This window comes from Tursiops truncatus, chromosome 10 (assembly GCF_011762595.2).
Source record: "Tursiops truncatus isolate mTurTru1 chromosome 10, mTurTru1.mat.Y, whole genome shotgun sequence".
Classification (NCBI taxonomy): Eukaryota; Metazoa; Chordata; class Mammalia; order Artiodactyla; family Delphinidae; genus Tursiops; species Tursiops truncatus.
Window position 1 is genome coordinate 58,403,199 of NC_047043.1, and position 22,431 is coordinate 58,425,629.

At 37.7% G+C, this 22,431-nt stretch overlaps 1 protein-coding gene across 9 annotated transcripts in view; it reads left to right on the forward strand.

Annotated features, from left to right (window-relative positions):
* ULK4 (unc-51 like kinase 4) overlaps positions 1 to 22,431 on the forward strand; it is a 522,462-nt gene that overhangs the window by 375,703 nt on the left and 124,328 nt on the right. For all 9 annotated transcript variants that reach the window (XM_033864673.2, XM_033864674.2, XM_033864678.2 and 6 more), the window contains one exon: positions 15,804 to 15,989. In XM_033864673.2, coding sequence (XP_033720564.1) covers positions 15,804 to 15,989 — 186 coding nt within the window. The remainder of the gene's footprint in view (positions 1 to 15,803; positions 15,990 to 22,431) is intronic.

Genomic DNA, 22,431 nt, shown 5'->3' on the forward strand with positions numbered 1-22,431 from the left:
ATCATGGTATATGATCATTTTAATGTGCTGTTGGATTCTGTTTGCTAGTATTTTGTTGAGGATTTTTGCATCTATGTTCATCAGTGATATTGGCCTGTAGTTTTCTTTCTTTGTGACATCCTTGTCTGGTTTTGGTATCAAGGTGATGGTGGCCTCGTAGAAGATCTCATTCTTTTTAATAGCTTCACAGTATTTCATAGTGTGAATGTACTATTGCTTATTCAGTCGAAACATCTCCTGATGCATGTCCAGTCAGGTTGTTTCCACTTATTTGCTATTAGGAGCATAATACAATACACATCTTTGTTTGGGTTTAGGTACTTCTGTATTTCCTTTGGTAGATAAGCACCCAGAAGTGAGATGGCTAGATTAAAAGGTACTTTTCAATTTTAATAAATATTAATTTCTATATGGCTTCCCAAAAGATTTTAGCAGTTTATATTCTAATTAAAAGTGTATAAATATACTCATTTTCCTACATCTTCAGCACTACATCTTCTGAGTCTTTCTAAAATTTTGTCCATTTGACAGGTAAAAATGATGTCTCACTAACTATATTAATTTGGATCCCATGGCTGTAGCATTGGGAAAGAGAAAGGAAATATAGCCACACAAATGGAAACTGTGTGTAACATTAAGGCATTAACTTTGTATAGAGAAGTAGATGATTTTATAGAAAATTACCAAAATTGGCATCAGAATAGATAAAAATATCAAACTTCAAAAGATGTAAATTTGATCATCTAATAATATGTCTCTCAAACTGTTTAAATAGGAATCCACAAGGTCTAAATTTGTTTTCACCACAAGCATGTGGAAAAGAAGGATATGGCAATCCAACGGAGATGTTATGAGTATATATACCATGTAGAAATTCACAGATGTCAATATAGGTATTATCACGAAAGCAAACGTTGTTAGGTAAGGTAAAAATCAGAATTATTTATGTTTCAAAAGTTACACGTCGGTTACAGAGGACATGATCACCCTCTTTGCCTTCTAGATGTCTTATGAGACTCCATTATTAGAAACGATATTTTCAAGGACTGCTTTATGATATACAATAGATTCTCCTTTTCTGCAACTGCAGGGAAAGAAGGAACATTTTCCTCTTTATTATTCTGCTAAGATTTCTTTCACAAACAGTTAGAAGGGCTGCCAATTTGAAGGGTAGATACTAGAATTGCATTAGTTACTACCAAAAGAAAAAACTTAAAATATAGAAAAAAGCCCCAAAAACCCAGACAACCAGATTCTAATAATGTGATATTTTGCATCTACAAGATCTATCATTAAAACATTGCAGGTCTGGGTGGTTTTACAAGTGAGTTCTAAATTTTCAACAAATAGACAACTTCTATACTATTTAAATAATTTAGAGTACAGAAAAAGATGGAAAGCTTTTTAGTTTATTTTCATAAAGCTATAATAAATCTAATGCCATAACCTACTTTAAAATAGTACAGAACAAATGAAGATCACTTTTACTTATTAACAGAGGTGAGAAAATTTCAAAAAGGTAAATCAGATCTAGCAGTATATTAAAGGACCAGTGTAACCAAATAGGTTTTTATCCAGGAATTCAAGAATAGTTCAAGCACTCGAAAAGCATAATTTAATATTTTAAGAAATTGAAGAAGAATAAAAACATGATCATAATAATCAGTGCTAAAAATTAGTTCAGCTAAACCAGTCTTCATTTTTAAAAACTCCATTTAAGATAGAGTGAATCTTCCAAACATGTTGAAAGTTATTTTCTAGAAATTAATAGTAAGCATGTAAAATAAACATTGAAAGCATTTTCATTAAAATTGAATAAAGAGGAATGTCTTCTACTGTCACGAAGTAGTCAGCAGTGGCGGGGGGAGGGAGATGTGTTGTTGGTAATGCTGTAAGATAAGAGAAATATTAAGTCTAAAAATGACCATTACTTTCAGTTGCTAAGGTTTTTATACCTAGGGAAGAAAAGATTGAAATAAAAAACTTGTTGGACTAAATGCAAATTTCAGTAAGTTGGTGGCTTAGAATATAATACCCCAAAACCAAGAGCTTTTCTTTATACTGGCATTAATCTGTTTGAAGTTTTTCTGTGAAAAGAACTCCACACCCCTGCCCCCTGCAAAAAGGCCAAAACTAAATGTAACAAGAAAATGCAAGTTATATGGCGATAACTGTGTAACATTTTCAAAGACATAAGATAGGACCTGAATGAATGGAGAGACATGCAGGTACCTGGTGGTAAGATTTAAAAATACAGATTCTTCCCAAACTCATCTACAAATTTTAAGTAATTTTAAATCATAATTTCATGCACACTCTTTACTTCATTAAAATGGTCTTGTGGAATAAATGTGAGATTTACGAAGAAAATCTTGAACAGGAAGGTCTCTTTTCACTGTTCTCACTTTTCACACGTCCATCCCCTGTCTCTCACAAGACGCCTTTAAAGGAAAAGTGCAGGAACTCAAGAAAGAATAAAGCTAGAACAATGAAGAGAAAGGGAACATGGGAGTCAGTAGCAGATTAAGATTTCAGCATATTTCTAGGAGATAGAAGGAAGCCTGTAGAAGGATTAAACAGGCAGAGGAAGCCTGGCCCCAAAACACCCTGCAGGGTTGCCAGCAGGGTGGTGGGAGTTGACCTTCCCACTGAAACCCCACAGCATCTCTGGCCTCTGGGGAGGAGATGAAAATAGGGATGTTTTCAAAAGTCTGTATGAGGAAAGCTCTGCACTTGATCCCTCTTATGCTTTTCTCCAATTTCCACATACAGAAGACCAAGTAGCCCTAGTACATGTCCTCCAACATGATGCCGGGACTTTTCCTAAAGAAGTCGAAGCTGAGAAGAAATCAGACAGTACCCCAGAGTAACGCCTGCCTGAATTTTCTGAGGAGGTGGTGGTAGAAGTGATTTGAGTCTTCCCTGAAGAGAAGCTTTCCAAGCTCCACACTGCAGTGTAGGGCTGGGCTACCACCCTCTCCCCGGGTGATCTCACTCAACTCCTTGATTTCAGTGGTGGCTATACAAGGAGGATTTCCAAGTTTGTATCTTTAGCCATGACCGTCCCTGGAACTCCGCTCACATATCCTATAATGCTACCTACAATATCACCATGAGAATATCTAAGCCCATGGTGGTGCAAGCAGTGAATGAGGATCTGACTCAGGTTTGTGCCGGCTCTGCACCATCTTGCCTCATTGTCTAGCCTCTTCTACCACATTCACTCCAGTCATGCTGCCTCGTTGCTCAGACAGGGTCTTGTCAGCCACAGCAAGGCCTTTGGACTATATCTAAATGCGTTGAGAAGTTTTCGGAGGTTTTGAGCAGGAGGGAGAGATGATCTGATTAAAGTTTTTAAAAAAATCACTGTGGCTTCTGTGTGGAAAATAAATTGTAGGGAACACAAGTGGAAGCATAATGGAACATTTGGTTACTTCTTGGGTATCTGTCTCGAACATCTTTCTGTCATCCAATGACAAAAGCAGAATCCACCTGAATGTCTACAGTGGAGAGAGAGAAAAATAGCAGAAAGGGACATATGATCAGGCCAAAGCTTTTACACAGAACCTAGCATCTTAACAGTCGGTGTTGACATCTTTACCCTCTATGGTTTCTGCAACTTTGGTGCTTCAGTAGAATTAGTTAAATCTCCTTCTATATTGACTGGTTATAATTTTTTAAATGAGCTATGTTTTCCCATTCTTTAGTTATTGATGAGGAAAATGTGAAGTTTATTATGAAACTAGTCAGGGCAGTGCAGGAGGCCCAGAAGTCGATGCTGATTTGACCTACCAGTGACTTTCAACTTATTTTTGGATTTTTAAAAAACCCTGGTACTCTAGTCTATGATATATAGACTTACAACTGAATCAGTAATGGTAATGGCAGGTTTTCTTCCCTCAAAATTTCCACATTTAGGAATATAACGTGCCTGGGGGTCCAAGAAGTAAGGATAACTTCTCAGGGGAAGGGGACAGTGTCAAGGCTGTGGTCAACAGTGTTTCCGGGGCGCTGTCATAAGGAATTAACCACCATTCATCAGCTTAATGCTCTTTTCTGCTGCCTCTTCAGCTGAGTTTGGGCAGGAGGGATGTATTAAAAGGAAGAGGAACAGGGATTCATGGCCTAATGTGAAATCTTGTTAAAGATGTCCTGGTAAAACAGAGGGAATCTTTTCTCCAGGTGTTTAAATAATATCAAAAGGGTAGAAAACCTTGTATTACTAAGTGGTTTTCTTTTTTTCTTTCTTGGTTAATATATTCTCTTCTCTGAAAATAAATATTCCCTTATAATTTTGGCAAAACACTGTACTAGGCAATATTTTAAAAATAGAATATAAAATGAGAAAGGTTTTGAAATGTTGTATTGTATTATGCGGGTTGAGTAAAGGGAAGTAAACAGTACAACTGCGATTTTCAATTGTTTTAAAACAGTTTTTAAAGTTGAAGTATAAGTTTACTTTGAGATATATCCACTTTGTGTGTGTGTTTATATTTGTTATCTCTCTCACAAAGCATTTGAGTTTGCTAATGACAATGTTTGCTATCAAGTTAGGGTTATCCGGTAAATTACAAGATGCCAAATGGATATACTTACACTAAAAAAGATAAATTGTTTATCTGAAATTCAAACTTAATTTGGGTGTCCTTTAAAAAAAAGGTCTGGCTGAAATTTCTAAGTAGAAAACGTGAAGAAAACAATGAAGGTAAGATAGGGTGAAGCTTCTATACAATTATGAAGTCTAATATAATTGCTAAAGTTGGGCCATGGTTTTGGCCTTAAGAGTCCTGGTTGCAAGACAAAAATGAGAATATAATCATTTACAAGATGTACCTTGCCCAGTAAGTGAGAGTTCTTTGGGGCAAAAAACATATTCTAGTTTTTAGATCTGAAAGAACACTTTTTTTATGGGTCTCCATTAAAGGAATCCTTTGCAATGGGGGTGGTGGTGGTACTATCTACCCCTTATTGAGCATTTATGAACTAGACAGTGTTTTTCAAAGAGAAGTTTTTGATTAAATGAAGTCCATTTTACCTTTTTCTTTTTCTTTTGTGAATTGCACTTTTTGCATCATATGTAAGAAATCTTTCCCACATCTAAGGTCAACAAAGTTTTTGCCTCTGTTTTCTCTTAGAAATTTTACAGGGGTAGGTTTTATATTTAGGTCTATCAATATATATATTTTAAAGAACCATATGAGTTTCAGGGATTCCTGAGGATTGTGGCTTCTTTCATTTACTGTGGATGTTCCTTGGTGGTTCTGAGCTACCTTAGCTAACCCTAGAATTGACACATGCTATCAACTATTTTGAGTTAATTCTGGTACGTGGTAAAAGGTCTAGATTGAAGTTTATATTTCTGCATATTGTTTGAGCACATTTGTTGATACTATGTTCTCAACTGTATTGCCATTGCACCTTTGTCAAAACTCAGTTGTATTTGTGAGGGTCTAGTTCCTGGGCTCTGATCTGTGTATAACTTTATGCCAATGCCATACTGTTTTAATTATTTCAGCATTATAATAATGTCTTGAAATCAGGTAATATTATTCTTTCAACTAATATATACATGTATAATATAAAAACTTAGAATCAGTTTGTTGATTTCTACCAAAAAAAAAAAAACCTATTGGGGTTTCGATTGGGATTACATTTAGTCTTAATTTTGGGAGAATTGGCATTTTAACAAAATTGAGTCTTCTCACTCATGAGCAAGATATATCCCTCCAGTTATATGGATCCTCTTTAATTTCTCTCGGCAGTATTTTGTGGGGTTTAGCGTACAGGTCTTTCATCTTTTGTCAGATTTATCCCTAAATCTTTGAATTTTTTAGATGTTATTGTACATGATATTGTTTTTTTATGAGTACATATTATAATTATTTACTGTTGGACATTTAGACTGTTTATAATTTTTTCACTTATAGCATTGCAATGAATAACTTTGTACATGTAGATATACTCACATGTGATTATTTCCCTTTAAAAATTTTTAAAATTATATTTTATTGAAGTGTAGTTGCTATGCAATATTATATAATGTTATGGGAGTACAATATAGTGATTCATAATTTTTAAAGGTTATACTCCATTTATAGTTATTGTAAGATGTTGGCTGTATTCCCCATGTTGTACAGTATATCCTTGTAGCTTACTTTATTTTTAAAAAATGATTTATTTTTTAGTATTTATTTATTTATCTATTTATTTATTTATTTTGGCTGCACCAGGTCCCAGTTGCAGCATGCGGGCTCTTAGTTGCAACCTGTGGGCTTCTTAGTTCCGGCATGCAGACTCTTAGTTGTGGCATGTGGACTTCTCAGTTACGGCTTGCATACTCCTAGTTGCAGCATGTGAACTCTTAGTTGCGGCATGCATGCGGGATCTTGTTCCCTGACCAATGATCGAACCCAGGCCCTCTGCACTTGGAGCACGGAGTCCTACCCACTGGACCATCAGGGAAGTCCCCCTTGTAGCTTATTTTATACCTAATAGTTTGTATCTCTTAATCCCCTACTCCTATTGATATATTGCCCCTCCCCCCCATTGGTATCCACTAGTTTGTTCTCTGTATCTGTGAGTCTGCTTCTTTTTTGTTATACTCACTAGTTTGTTGTATTTTTAAGATTCCACGTGTAAATGGTATCATCATACAGTATTTGTCTTTCTCCGTCCCACTTATTTCACTGAACATAATGCCCTCCAAGTCCATCCATATTGCTGCAAATGGCAAAATTTCATTCTTTTTATGGCCAAATAGTATTCCATTGGGGGTGTGTGTGTGTGTACATATATTTATTTTTATTTATTTATTTATTTACGGCATCTTCTTTATCCATTCATCTGTTGATAGACATGTAGGTTGCTTCCATATCTTGACAACTGTAAATAATGCTGCTATGAGCATTGGAGTGCATGTATCTCTTTTCCATTTAGTGTTTTTGTTAACTGTGTTAAACTCATTTATGGGGTCTAGTGGATTGTTTGTGAATTCCATTGGATTTTCTACATCGAGAATCATGTCTTCTGCAAATAAGCAGTTAAGTCTTCCTTTCCAATCTGGATGCCTTTTATTTATTAATTTATTTTGGCCTGACTGTGCTGACCAGAACCTCCCATGTTGAGCGGAAGTGGTGAGAGCAGATGTTTCTATCTATCTTTCTGATCTCAGGGTGAGGCATTCAGTCTCTGACATATTTTTTATCAGGCTAAAGAAGTTTCCTTCCACTCCTTGTTTGCTGAGTTTTTGTTAGAAATAGGTGTTGAATATTGTTAAACACTTTTTCTACTGAGATGATCATATGGTTTTTCTTTTTTAGTTATTATGGTGTTATATGGGTTGACTGTATCCCTCAAAAAATATGTGTTAAAATCCTAACCCCCCAGTACCTCAGAATGGGACCTTATTTGGAAATAGGCTCATTGCATGTATATGTAATTTGTTAAGATGAAGTCATACTGGAATAGTGAGGGCTCCCTAATCCATTATGACTGCTGTCCTTATAAGAAGATGGCCATATGAAGCCAGAGACACAAGGGAGAAAGCAATGTGACGATGCAGGCAGAGATTGGAGTTCTGCTGCCACAAGCCAAGGAACGTCTGGGGCTACTGGATGCTGGAGGAAGCAAGGAGGGATTCCCCCCTGGAGGCTTCAGAAGGGGCATGGCTCTGCCTTGATTTCAGACTTCTAGCCTCCAGAACTGTGAGAAGATAAATTTTTGTTGTTTTAACCCACCTAGTTTGTGATCCTTTATTATGATGGTAGCCCTGGGAAATTAATACATATGATTTATTACATTGGCTGATTTTTTTGAACCTTAAACATACCTACATTCCTAGGATACACTCTATTTAGTCAGGATGTATTGTCTTATTATCTTTTTAATATTTTGTTTGATAATATAATATCCTTTTAATATTTTATTGTTCCTTTATTTAATATTATTATCCTTTTAATATTATTATCCTTTGATTTGCTATAATTTTGTTTAGAATTTGTGCATCTGTGTTCATGTTTTGTAGTTTACTTTTTTATACTGTTTTTGTCTGGTTTTGGTATCAGGGTAATGTTGGTCTCAGAAAATGAGTTGGGAAGTATTCTCTCCTCTTCGTTTTTCTTGAAGACTTTGTGCAGAGTTGCTATTGTTTTTTTAAAAAAGATTTATCAGGGGCTTCCCTGGTGGCGCAGTGGTTGAGAGTCCGCCTGCCGATGCAGGGGACACGGGTTCGTGCCCCGGTCCGGGAGGATCCTACATGCCGCGGAGAGGCTGGGCGCGTGAGCCATGGCCACTGAGCCTGTGCGTCCCGAGCCTGTGCTCCGCAACGGGAAAGGCCACAACAGTGAGAGGCCCGCGTACCGCAAAAAAAAAAAAAAAAAAGATTTATCAGGAAGTATTTGTGCCTTTAACCCCTGTAAAGTGTACAGTTCACTGCTGTTTAGTATTTTCTCAGAGTTGTGCACCATCACCATTATCTAATTCCAGAACATCTTCGTCTGAATGTTCAGAAAGGAATTTCATATTCATTAAGAGTCACTCCCCATTCTCTCCCCTCCAGACCCTTGTCAATCGCTAATTTACTTTCTGTTTCTATAGATTGGCCTATGCTGGATATTTCTTATATATGGAACTATATAATATGTGGCCTTTCTCTTAGCATGATGTTTTTTCCAAGGTTCATTCATGTCTGTAGCATGTATCAGTACTTCATTCTTGGTTTTGGCAAATAATATTCTATTATATAGATACACCATAGTTGCTTATCCATTTATTATGGATATTTGAGTTGTTAACACTTTTTGGCTATTTTGAATAAGGCTACTGTGAACAATTGTGTACAAGTTTTTGTGTAAATGTGCTTTCTTTCTCTTGAGTATGTATCTAAGAGTGGAATTGCTCAGTCCTATGATCAGTCTGTTTAACCTTTTGAGGAAATAGAGTGCTTTACAAAGCTGCCATCAGCACCAGCAATGTATGAAGGTTCTAGTTTCCCCACACGCTCACCAACACTTGTCATTGTCTGTATTCTTAGTTATAGCCATCCTAGTGGGCGTGAAGTGGTATCTCCTAGTGGTTTTGATTTGCATTTCCCTGATGGCTAATGATGTTGAATATCTTTTCATGTTGTTATTGACCATTTATATACCTTTCTGGAAGAAATGTCTATTTTCTTTGCCTTTTAAAAATTATGTTATTTGTCTTTTTATTACTGAGTTGTGAGAGTTTTTATATTGTGTGTGTATGCAAGTCCCTTATTAGGTATTAGATTTATAGCAATTTTCCCTTATTCTGTGGGTGGTCTTTTTACTTTCTTCATGGTATCATTTACAGCACAAAATGTTTTAATTTTGTTGAAGTCCAGTTTATCAAATTTTTTTTGGTTGTTGCTTGTGCTTTTGGTGTCATACCCGAGAAACCATTGCCTAACGCAAGGACACAAAGGTGTAATTACTCCTATGTGTTCTTCTAAAAGTTTTATATGTTTAGCTCTTGTATTTAGGTATTTGATCCGTTTGGAGATAATTTTTGGATGTGGTGTGGTGTACAGATCCAACTTCGTTCTTTTGCGTATGGATATCTAGTTGTCTTAGCAACATTTGTTGAAAAGACCATTTTTCTCACCACCCCCCATTAAATTGTCTTGGCACTCTTGTTGAAAATCAGCTTACCATAAATGTAAGCGTTTAATTAGGGGCTCTAGATTCTATTCCATTGATCATTATGCATGTCCTTATTCCAGTACTACATTTACTGGATTACTGTAGCTTTGTAGCAAAATTTGAAATTGGGAAATGTGATCCCTCCAAATTTATTCTTCTTTTGTAAGTTTGTTTCGGCTATTCTTAGTCCCTTGCATTTCCATATGAATTTTAGGATCATCAATTTCTGGAAAAAAAAAATCCAGCTGCAACTCTGAAAGCTTTTAATCTGTAGATCAGTTTGGGGCATGTTGCCAACTTAATAATGTTAACTCTTCCAATCCTTGAACATGGAATGTTTTACCGTTTATGTACCTTGTTTAATTTTTTCCAAGAATGTTTCACTTTTCAGTGTACAAGTTATGTACTTCTTTCAACATTAGTTCTAAATATTCTGTTATTTTTGATGCTATTATAAGTGAAATTGTTTTCTTAATTTAGTTTTCAGATTCTTCATTGCTAGTGTATAGAGATACAATTGCTTTTTTTTATTGGGGTATAGTTGCTTTACAGTGTTGTGTTAGTTTCTGCTATACAGCGAAGTGAATCAACTATGTGTATACATATATCCCTGTTTTTTGGATTTCCTTCCCATTTAGGTCACCACAGAGCATTAAGTAGAGTTCTCTATGCTATACAGCAGGTTCTCATTAGTTATCTATTTTATACATATTAGTGTGTGTTGATCTCTTATTCTACTACCTTTCAGAACTTGTTTATTTTTATAGTAAAAAAAGTGGATTCTCTAGGATTTTCTGTATGTAAGATCATGTAATCTGCAAATAGGGTTTGCCTTTCTAGATGATTTTTATTTCTTTTCCTTGCCTTATTGCCGTAGCTAGTACTTCCAATGTAGTGGTGAATAGACCTGGCAAGAATGGACGTCTATCTTGTTCATGATCTTAGAGGGAAGGAATCCACTCTTTACCCATTAAGTATGGTGTCAGCTGTAGATTTTTCCCTAGATATCCTTTATCAATTTGAGAAGGTTCTGTTCTATTTATAATTTGTTGAGTTTTTTTAATCCTAAAAGGGGTTTTAATTTTGTCAAATGCTTATTCTATGACTGTTGAAAGGCTCTTATAATTTTTGTCTTTTATTCTATTAATATTGCACCTAACATTGATTTTTAGATGCTAAACTAGCCTTACATTCCTAGGATAAATCCCACTTGACCATAGTATACAATACTTTTAATATGTTGCTGAATTTGGTTTGCTAACACTTTGCTGAAGATTTTTTCATCTATATTCATAAGGGCTATTGGACTGAAGTTGTCTTTTTTTGGAATGTGTTTGTCTAGTTTTGGTATCAGGATAGTACTGGCCACATAGAATGAGTTTGGAAGTTTCCATTTCCTTTAGCTTTCTGGAAGAATTTGTATAGACTTGGTATTCACCAATAAAGCCATCTGGGCCTGTAGTTTTCTTTGTAGGAAGGTTTTTAACCGTAAATTCATTTTCTCTAATGGATAAAGTGCTATCCAGGTTACCTGTGTCTTCAGAGTGAGCTTTGGCCTGCTCTCTTCTCTCTGGTACTTTGTCCTATGAACTCTAGCTGCTTTGGTTTTCTGAGACTTTTCACTCTGTCTCCTCAACTTAAAATTTTTATCTGCTGGTTTCCACCTCAGTTGCCATCCCTGTGCTTAGGCCTGGTGACCTCGTAAGCCTCTGACCTGGGACAAGAGTAGAGCTCACCTCAATTGTTCTCCATCCCTTGGGCATCACTGTCCTACATTACCTGAGTCTAGTGTCTTAAAAACCATTGTTTTGTGTATTTTTCTGCTAGTTTGTTTTTGCAAGCACTTGGGTATAATCTTATCCTGTTAGGCCAGGGAAGATGGAAGGATTTTTATACCATCACAATCTTTTTGGTAGTCGTGGGGCAGGGCACACAAAACAAAACAAAACACAAACATTATCAAGTTTACAAGGATCCAAGAAATAAGCCATCTTTGAAATTATTACTTATGATAAGCATCCTCCCATCATTTCAACAGTGAAGCAAAACTAACTCAGAAATGAAGAAATGTTAAAGTAGACTGAAATAGAAGCATGAATGCCTGTTCGTATCTCACTAACTACCCAAAAGCTATGAAAATAGAGAAAGGATTAAATATCTTACAATCATGGGAGAATGGAAGGAGAAGCTGTTAGTGGAAAAGAAATTTTGTGCAGTTACTAGATGATAGAAAGCACATGGAACTGAATCGAAATACAGTGAAGAAACCTATCACCCAGAACATACATAGGAAGAAACTAACCAGAAGGTAGGAACAGATGCAGATGATCTATAAACTCAGAGTGGAAAACTGATGGAGGCCCTAGGCACTTAACCAGGCTAATTGAAGATGCACATTTAGAACCGGCAGGCCTGTCAGTCCCCTTCCCTTATTAATTTTGCTCTGCTTTATTGCAACATAATAGGTCAAGAACTGCACTGTAAAGAGAATGAACTATCTGATGTGATTTCTAGTTTGGGGTTATGCCCTAGAGAGAAGCATTGTGGAGCTTGAGGAAATCATAGAACACAGGCAGAGGAGGCAACTTGAAGAATCAGACATATACAAATGGAAAGGAAATGGAAGCCAGCTGCCTATAATAATCTGACCAATCTTTCATTCATAGAATAGAAAGCCAAGGACCACCAGACATTTGGGGAAGCATAACAGCCAGAAGGAGAGAAACCAAGGTGAATAAACAGCTGAGAACAAAAGAAAGTTGATAGGAAGTGTAATGGGTTGAATTGTGTCTGCCACAAAAATGATATGTTGAAGTCCTAACTCCCAGCACTTCAGAATATTAAACCTCATTTGAAAATACTGATGGTCTAGATGTAGTTAATTAAGATGAGGTCATACTCAAGTAGGGGGGGCCCTTAATCCAATATGACTGGTGTCTTTGTAAGAAGACAACCGTGTAAATTCAGACACACACAGGGAGGAAGCCATGTGATGGCGGAGGCAGAGATGGGAATTATGCAGCCGCAAACTAAGAAATGCCAGAGGTTTCCAGCAAGTCATAAGAAGCAAGCGAAGATTCATACTATGAGTTTCAGAGGGAGCAGGGTCCTGCTGTTTGATTTTGAACTTCTAGCTTCCAGAACCGCGAGGTAATACATTTCTGTTGTTTATGTCACCCAGTTTGTGGTACTTTGTTATGGCAACCCTAAGAAAATAATATTGGGAATAAAAGAGAATTTAATAATACTTAATGAAAACATAAAACAAATGTTCAAGTAACCCACAGGAAGGTTAAAAAAAGAGAGAGGGAATCAGAAAAATAAGAAACAGGGGAAATAAATAGAAGACAATAAAATTGCATGTTGGACTTAAACCCTAGCATCTTAATATTTATCATAAAAATGTAAATGGTCTAAATGCACCAATTAAAAGACAGAGATGACTAGAATGGATAACAAAACATGGTCCAACAGTATGTTGTCTACAAAAATCTCACTTCAAATATGATACAGGCAGGTTGAAAGTAAAAGCTTGAAAAGTATATACCATGCAGATATTAATTTTTAAAAAGCAGGAGTGGCTGCCCTAATTACATGTTAATTTCCTGATTGTGATCTTGTACTATAGTTATGCAAGATGTTTCCATTGGGGAAGTTGGGTGAAGTATGTGTGGTATCTCTTTGTATTGTTTCTTACAATGGTATATGAACCTGCAAATATCTCAAAATAAGATTTACTCACCTGCAAAAGAATGAAGGTGGTCGCCTACTCATACCATATACAAAAATTAATTCAAAATGGATCGAGACCTAAATGTAAAAACTGAAACTATAAAGTTCTTAAAAATAAATGTAAGAGCTAAAACTATAAAAATTCTCAGAAGAAGCTTAAATCTCAGGACCTTGAAATAGGCAATGGTTTCTTAGGTTTGACACCAAAATCACAAGGAATAAAAGGAACAGATAGGGACTTCCCTGGTGGTCCAGTGGTTAAAACTTTGCCTTCCCATGCAGGGAGTATGGGTTCAATCCCTGGTCGGGGAGCTAAGATCCCACATGCCTTATGGCCAAAAACTCAAAAAAACATAAAATAGAAGCAATATTGTCACAAATTCAATCAAGACTTTAAAAATGGTCCACATCAAAAAAACTTTTAAAAAATGGATAAATTTGACTTCATCAAAATAAAAAAATATTTTGTGCCTCAAAGGACACTATCAAGGGACTTCCCTGGTGGTCCAGTGGCTGAGACTCAGTGCCCCCAATGCAGGGGGCCCAGGTTCGATTCCTGGTCAGGGAACTAGATCCCACATGCTGCAACTAGACCTGGCGCAGCCAAATAAATAAATAAATATTTTTTTAAAAACAGGACACTATCAAGAAAGTGAAAAGGCAACCCACAGAATGGGAAAACATTTTTGAAAATCATATATCTGCTAAGGGATTTGTGTTTAAAATATATAAAGAACACTTAGACTCAATTCTAAAAAGACATATGACCTATGTTAAAAAGTGGGCAAAGTATCTGAATAGACATTTCTCCAAAGACGATATGCAAATGGACAATAAGCACATGAAAAGATTTTCAACATCATTAGCCATCAGGGAAGTACAAATGAAAGGCCACCACGAGTTACCACTCCACATGCACTAGGATGACTGTAATTAAAAATATAGGTAATAACAAGTGTTGGTGAGGATGTGGGAAAACTGGAAACCTCACGCATTGCTGGTGCTAATGGCAGCTTTAGAAAACAGTCTGGCGGCTCCTCAGAAAGTTACACATAGGCTTCCCTGGTGGCGCAATGGTTGAGAGTCCACCTGCTGATGCAGGGGACACGGGTTCGTGCCCCGGTCCGGGAAGATCCCACATGCTGTGGAGCGGCTGGGCCCGTGAGCCATGGCCGCTGAGCCTGCGCGTCCGGAGCCTGTGCTCCGCAACGGGAGAGGCCACAGCAGTGAGAGGCCCGCGTACCGAAAAAAAAAAAAAAGTTACACATAGTGTTATCACATGACTCAGCACCTCCACTTCTAAGTATATACCCAAGAGAAACAAATGCTTGTCTGCACAAAAACGTTTGCACACATGTTCACAGCAGTGTTATTCATACTAGTCAAAAGGTGAAAACAACTCAGATGTCCATCAACTGATGAATGGATAAACAAAATGTGGTATATCCATACAGTGGAATATTACTACGTAATAAAAAGAAATGAAATACTGATACATGCTACAGCATGGATGACTCTTGAGAACATGCTAAGCGAAAGAAGCCAGTCAGATAGGGTCATATTTTGTATGATTTCAAGTATCTGAAATGTCCAGAATAGGCAAAGCCAGAGAGACAGAAAGCACGTTAGCACTGGGCAGGGACTGGGGGTAGAGAGGAAGAGATGACGTGAAGGTAGCAGTTACAAGGTACAGGGTTTCTTTTTCAGGTAATGAAAAAAATTCTAAAATTGGTTCTGTTGGTGGTTGCACCACTCTGAAAAATATTAAAAACCATTGAATGGCAGATATATGTTAAATGACTGAATTGTATGTCACAGGAATTATAGCTTAACAAAGCTATTAGAAATCAAATAAAACTTTAAACATTAAAAGGTTAAAATGCTTATGGTATGATTATTATTTCATAATATACCTTTTAATACAGAAACAATGCTTTCTCTCTGCCTGTTTAGTCAATAATGATTTGGAAACAGACAAGTTCAACCTTGTCTGTTTCTTAATATCTTCTAGAAAGTGGGTTTTCCTAAACAAGTTAAGTAAACAAGAATGTAAGTGTTGTGCCTCGGAAAAATCAAACTGTTTCCACACCTACAGATGCACATACACCTGTATGAATATATGCATATATACATATGCATATAAAATATATGTTGGTCCTTTGCTTGTCACAGGTCATTCATCACTATGGATTAAAGAAAGGACTGCAGGATTTCCTTCTGATTTTGTGCTGTTAGCCTTGTTTGAGTTACTGTATGCATTTTGAAAAAGATCCATTCAAAAAAATTCTCCTTTAATTAAACTTTATACTCAGACTGACATTTTATCCGTTACGCCAAATCTTACTGTGGTTCTTGAGGAATACCAACACCATCTTCAGTTAAGCTTAAGTCGTCCAATTTATTAATTTTCAGCTTCCTAACGAGGATCCTGAAATTTTTGAAGTTTCATCCAAGTGTCTGTCTATACTGGTTCAGTTGTATGGAGGAGAAAACCCAGACAGCCTGTCTCCCGAAAATGCAGAGAATTTTGCTGATTTACTGACGTCCAAAGAGGACCCGAAGGAGCAGAAGCTTCTGTTGAGGATTCTCAGAAGAATGGTGAGTCCACACCGAAACTGGGGCTTGGGTGGGTGGCCTCAGTTGCAGCCAGTAGATGGGGAGTAGTCATTTTTTTCGACCTAGTTTCATTAAAGAACTCCCAATTACCTTTCCCCGTAGTCACCTACTGTTAACATTTATCATATTCTGCATATCTATCTGCATATACAAGTATTTTTCTTGAACTGTGAGAGAGTAAGTTAGACACATTGTTCTTGCTTACTCCTTAGTATGTGAGTGTGTATTTCCTAATGAAATGGATGTTCTGTTACTTAACTACAGTTATCAAAACCAGGAAATTTAACATTGATACAAATCTTTTACTAATCTGCCATCTGTATTCCAGTTTTGTCAGCTGTCCCCATAATGTCCTTTATAGCTTGTTTTCTGGTGTGGAAACCAGTCCAGGATCATGTATTTTAGTAGATGTGTGTCCTTAATGTGGAATAGTTCTGCAGCCTTTCTTCATCTTTCATGACATTTCTGAAGAACAGGCCAGATGTTTTGTAGACTCTCCCTCAATGTAGGTCTCTCTGATGTTTTCTGGACAATTGGATTCAGGTAAGCCCCAGAAGAAATACTGTGTCCTTCTCAATCCATCAGATCCAGAGGCTTATGACGTCTGTTTGCCCTTTACTGGTGATGTTAATTTTGATCACTTCATTAAATCAATGTGTTGTTGTTATTTTTAAATTTTTTAATGGTTGCAAAAGGGAGATTTTCAAACTCACAACGTTTCTAATCCCCAGTATGGTACTGTAGGAAAAATTTTCCCTTTCGCCCATTTATTTTTTATTTATTTTATTTTACTTTAGTTTTTGGCGGCGTTGGGTCTTCGTTGCTGCACCAGGGCTTTCTCTAGTTGAGGCGAGCGGGGGCTACCCTTCATTGCGGTGCACGGGCTTCTCATTGTGGTGGCTTTTTTTGTTGCAGAGCACAGGGCTCTAGGCGCACCGGCTTCAGTAGCTGTGGCTCACGGGCTCTAGAGCGCAGGCTCAGTAGTTGTGGCTCGCAGGCTCTAGGGCACAGGCTCAGTAGTTGTGGCGCTCGGCTTTAGCTGCTTCGCGGCATGTGGGATCTTCCCAGACCAGGGCTCGAACCTGTGTCCCCTGCATCGGCAGGCGGATTCTTAACCACTGCGCCACCAGGGAAGTCCATCGCCCCATTTATTTTATTTTTAAAAATACAAATAGCGGATGTTTACTTGAAAGTACTTTTGAAGACTGACTTATTTTCTTTTTACAGTAGATCTTGTTCTGCTGCTTTCGAAGGCCGTTATTTACAGCAGCTGTTGTGGAAGTTAGTCGAGGAGTGGAGGTCCCGTTAGTCTGTGTCGTGTTCTGGCTTGTCAGTCTGTGTTCACTTCTAGATCCAATTATCTTGAGGGGTCCTTTGGCAGTGGAGGCCACGGATGCTCCAGAGAGTTGCCTTCAAGACAGTTTTTATGCTAGTTTGATAGACAGCTGCAGTACGTGACCCAGCTAGATCTACACAGCAGGTTATGGGTGACAGAACTAGAACAGAGATAGGGAGTTACCCTCCTCGCTGCTACATTATGCTTCTGTACGGCCAGACCTCCCGACCGCAGCAATGCTTCCCGTCTAGTGGAGTCATTCCCTGAGTAACCGGATGATGACACAATCTAAGCGAGCCTCCCAAAGTGTAGGATAAATACTTCTGGAGAAAGTAGATCTTGGGCATGGTACTCCAACCTAGCACTAGATGACACTGAATCACATAGTAAGGCAAATATTTCCTCTTCCATTTTATTTTGATCTTTCTGATGATTTCAGGGGAAAGTCTCAATTTGGTACTACTGTGTCTTTAACACCTCTCGAATCCTTCAGAATGTCCCTTTTTAACAGAGAGGAAGCCTCTCAGATGACTAGCTTTTTCAGTAGAGATAAGATATTTCTTTCAAAAAATAGTTTTGTTCATTTAAAACTGGTGAGTCGATGTGAGGTCAAGTACTAGAAAATATGGTAATATGAGTGATACGTACACGTGGCAGAATCGTGTGTTTGGTACAGAAACAAAAGCTTGGGCATATTGACCTCACGTCTGATACAATTAATTTTATAGAGATTCACCATCTCGTATTTGAAAATGTTAGGGCCAGATTTAGTTTGGAATTTATAATTTCCGATCTTTTTGGCATGGTGCTTATACTATATATGATATGACTCCACAGCAATCACCTGGGGTGGTACCGTCGTCAAGCATGGTAATATTTCTGCTGCAAAGTGTGTGAACATTCACACCAAGTGGGTAAATAAAAACTATATGTGACCCCACGTGGGTTAGGTCAGGTTTTGCCACCAAATATGGTTTTGAACCAAACTTAAGAAAAAAAGTTTTGATTTTCAGAGCTTTCTAGATTTTAGAATTGCAGAGAGATTATGGACCTATCTTTGGAATAAATTACATCATTTTTAAAAACCAGGTTAATTTAATCATGCAGGAAACAATTAGACCCCAACTTGGTCAAAGTAACCAGATTACACCATCTTTTAGTTTACTTTACTGTCTGAAATGATTTCCTTATAGTTTCTGACCTGCCACATATAGGGCCAGGTAGGTTTTGTTGGTGGAAGAAAAGTTGAATCCAAGTGACTTTATCTGTGTATGTGAAAATAGAAGTAAGTAGTTTCTGGTTCTGCTCATCTGCTTGTTTTTTTTTTTTTAATTGTAGTAAAGTAAACATAATATAAAGTTTACCAGCCATCTGTGATAAGTGCTTTATATAATCTTCTGAAAACTTTCTAAATTAGCCACAATCAGGGATTCTGGGCCTTGAACTTGCCTGTCCTCGGTTCTGCTTAAACTTAGTACTGAGTTCAGTATGTTTGGAGAGAAACAGCAGCAGATGACCCAGAGTTGTATGATGCCAGCGCGCACTCCCGACTGATGTGGTCCTTTCCCTCTCTCTCGCCGCTTCCTGTCCTCACCTCCGTGGTTGCCATTGTTTTGTAACTGTCAGCTTACCGTCTGTTCTCACCTTCACATTACCCTTGTTCAGGGTAGTGATGTGGTCTTTTTCAGCATGTTATAGTGTCTAGCCCATGAAAGGTGGTCAGCAGATGATGCTTCTAACTGTGTTAAGTTCTTCTGGTGAATTACCTCATTTAATCTTCACAGCTACCTTAGCCGTCAGCTCCAGTGACTGCTTCCATTTATAGGTTAAAAGCTAAGGCTCAAAGAGCTTACGTAACACTCCCAAGGCCACCAACGAGGACTCGGCAGAGCTGGGACCAGCCAAGCTGACCTGACCCTAGCTTGTGCTCTTGCCAAGTAGCTAGCCACCTTGCTGCTGCTCTGTCCAGGACTGATCTGGACTCTGAGGGCATTTGTTAAGCTGAACCTGACTGAATTTCGATCTAGAAGGCACCGAAGAGATTCATTCTTTCATTCATGGGAAAATAATAGTTATTACTATGTGCATCCTCTACGCTGGGGGAACTAAGACAGTAAGATATGCTCTTCCTGCTGCCTGTTCTCAGGGATCCATAACTGGAGCGAGAGAGAAACGCCAGCTTCATTATAAAGCAGAATGCAATCAGTGCCACGCTAGAGGAGCCAGCAAAGTTCCACAGAAACATTCCCTTTGGGGAGGAGATTGGCCAGGACATGGTGTTTGAGCAGTGTGTAGAAGGATGTGTTAGTCATCCATGCATGGACCAGGAAGAAGCACATCCTGAATCATGGCCCCAAAATCCACAGGGCTAGACTGACAGACATAAGAAATGGACCAGGAGAGGCCAGAGGGGACCAAACATTTGGAGTTCGGACACCGTTGTTAGAATTAGGAAGTTCTGGTCTCTGAAACCAAAGGACAGTGGTAGCATCTCAATTGAATTCAAATTATGTTTACGGTGAAATAAAGCTTTCTCACAGTGCCCAGCATGTAATTGGTATTTAATAAGTATCCACTGAGCTGAGTAAGAAATGTCTATAAAATCTCTACTTTTGTTATTGGCAGTTGTTCATTTTTGCTCTTCAGTGTATATTGTGAGCTCATTTGAGTGCTTTGTAGATGCACAGGCCAGAATGAGAGGGACCTTAAAAGGCATTTAGTTGTTCCCTAGTCTGATGCTTCGGTCCCCTCCACACTATCCCTGCCAAGTTTCTTAGAAGGGGGTGAGATTGCATAGGTAGATGCATAGAGGATGGGAACCTGGGAGATAGAAAGAATGTGAGCAAAGATTTCCTGTGATTTTAAGGGGGCTGGCGTCTCAGGCTCTCCTCGGTGGCCTGGGGGAGCCAGACTTGATAGAGAGGCAGGGGGCAATTTGGATTTGTTACCTGAATCAGTAATTGGATTAAGGAGACTTGTTAAGTGCAGCCTTCTGATTGTAAGAAGTTAAGGAGGTAAAGACAAGCTCTTTAAGGACCTACCTCAAAGGGCATTTATTAATTGCACATTCCTTCTGGGAGCAATTCTTTTTTTCTTAATTGAGGCAAAACTGGCATATAGCATTATATTAGTTTTAGGTGTACAAGATATTTGTATATATTGCAAAATGATCACCACAGTAAGTCTAGCTAACATCCATTGCCATAAATAGTTATACATTTTTTTCTAAGATTTATTTTCTTAGCAACTTTCAATTATACGATACAGTATTATTAACTATAGTCACCATACTGTACATCACATCCCAATGACTTATTTATTTTATAACTGGAAATTTGTACCTTTTAATCCCTTCACCCATTGTACCCACTCCCAACCCCTCACCGCCAATCTATTGTCTGTATCTACGAGCTTGGCTTTTACTTCCCATTTTCTTTTCTTTTAAGATTCCACACAAAATTGAGATTATGTGGAATTTATCTTTCTCTGTCTGACTTATTTCACTTAGCATAATTCCCTCAAGGTCCATCCATGTTGTCACAAATGGCAAGATTTCTTTTTTTTTTGCTTGCACCAGGACTTAGTTGCGGCAGGTGTGCTCCTTAGTTGCAGCTCATGGGTTCCTTAGTTGTGGCATGCAAACTATTAGTTGTGGCATGCGTGTGGGATCTAGTTCCCTGACCAGGGATCAAACCCAAGCCCCCTGTATTGGGAGCATGGAGTCTTATCCACTGCACCACCAGGGAAGTCCCAAGATTTCATTCTTTTTTATGGCCAAATAATATTCTAGTGTGTGTGTGTGTGTGTGTGTATCAAATTTTCTTTATACATTCTTCTATCATTGGACATTTAGATTGTTTCCATATCTTGGCTATTGTAAATAATGCTGCAGTGAACATTGGGGTGTATATTTCTTTTTGAATTAGTGTTTTTGTTTTCTCTGGATATATACCCAGAAGTGGAATTGCTGGGCCTTATGGTAGTTCTAATGTTAATTTTTTGAGGAACTTCTGCACTGTCTTCCATGGTGTTTGCACCAGTTTACATTCCTACTGACAGTACACAAGGATTCCCTTTTCTCCACATCCTTGCCAACATTTGTTATTGGTTGTCTTTTTGATAATAACCATTCTGACTGGCATGAGGTAACATCTCCTTGTGGTTTTGATTTGCATTTCCCTGATGTTTAGTGTTGTTGAGCATTTTTTCATGTACCTGCTAGCTATCTATATATCTTCTTTGGAAAAATGTCTATTCAGGTCTTCTGCCCATTTTTTATTCAGATTGCATTTTTACTATTAAGTTGTATGAGCGCTTTCTATTAATATATTTTGGATATTATTCCCTTATAAGGTATATGATTTGCAGATATTTTCTCTCATTAGGTAGGTTGCCTTTCATTTTGTTGACGGTTTCCTTCACTGTGCAGAAGCTTTTTAGTTTGATGTAGTCCCACTTGTTTATTGCTTTTGTTGCCTTTGCTTTTGGTGTCAGATCTAAAAAAAATCATCTCTAAGACCAGAGTCAAGGAGCTTACTGCTTATGTTTTCTCCTAGGAGTTGTATGGTTTTAGGTCTTATGTGCAAGTCTTTAATCCATTTGGAGTTAATTTTTGTGTGTGTTGTAAGATAATGGTTCAGTTTCATTCTTTTGCATGTGTTCAGTTTTCCCAACACCATTTATTGAACAGACTGACCTTTCTCTATTGAATATTCTTGGCTCTTATGTCAAAAATTAATTGAACATATATGCATGGGTTTATTTCTGGGCTCTCTATCCTGTTCCATTGATATATTTGTGTGTTTTCAATGCCAGTACCATACTGTTTTGATTACTATATCTTTGTAATATAGTTTGAAACCAGGGAGTGTGATGCCTCCAGCTTTGTTCTTCTTTTTCAAGATTGCTTTGGCTACTTGGGGTCTTTTGTGGTTTCATACGAATTTTAGGATTGTTTGTTCTATTTCTTTGAAAAATGCCATTGGAATTTTGATAGAGATTGCACTGAATCTGTAAATCGCTTTTGGAGCATTTCTAAAAACAAGAGGGTTCTACTCTGTGAGACTGTCTCTTTTAAAGCCCTGATTG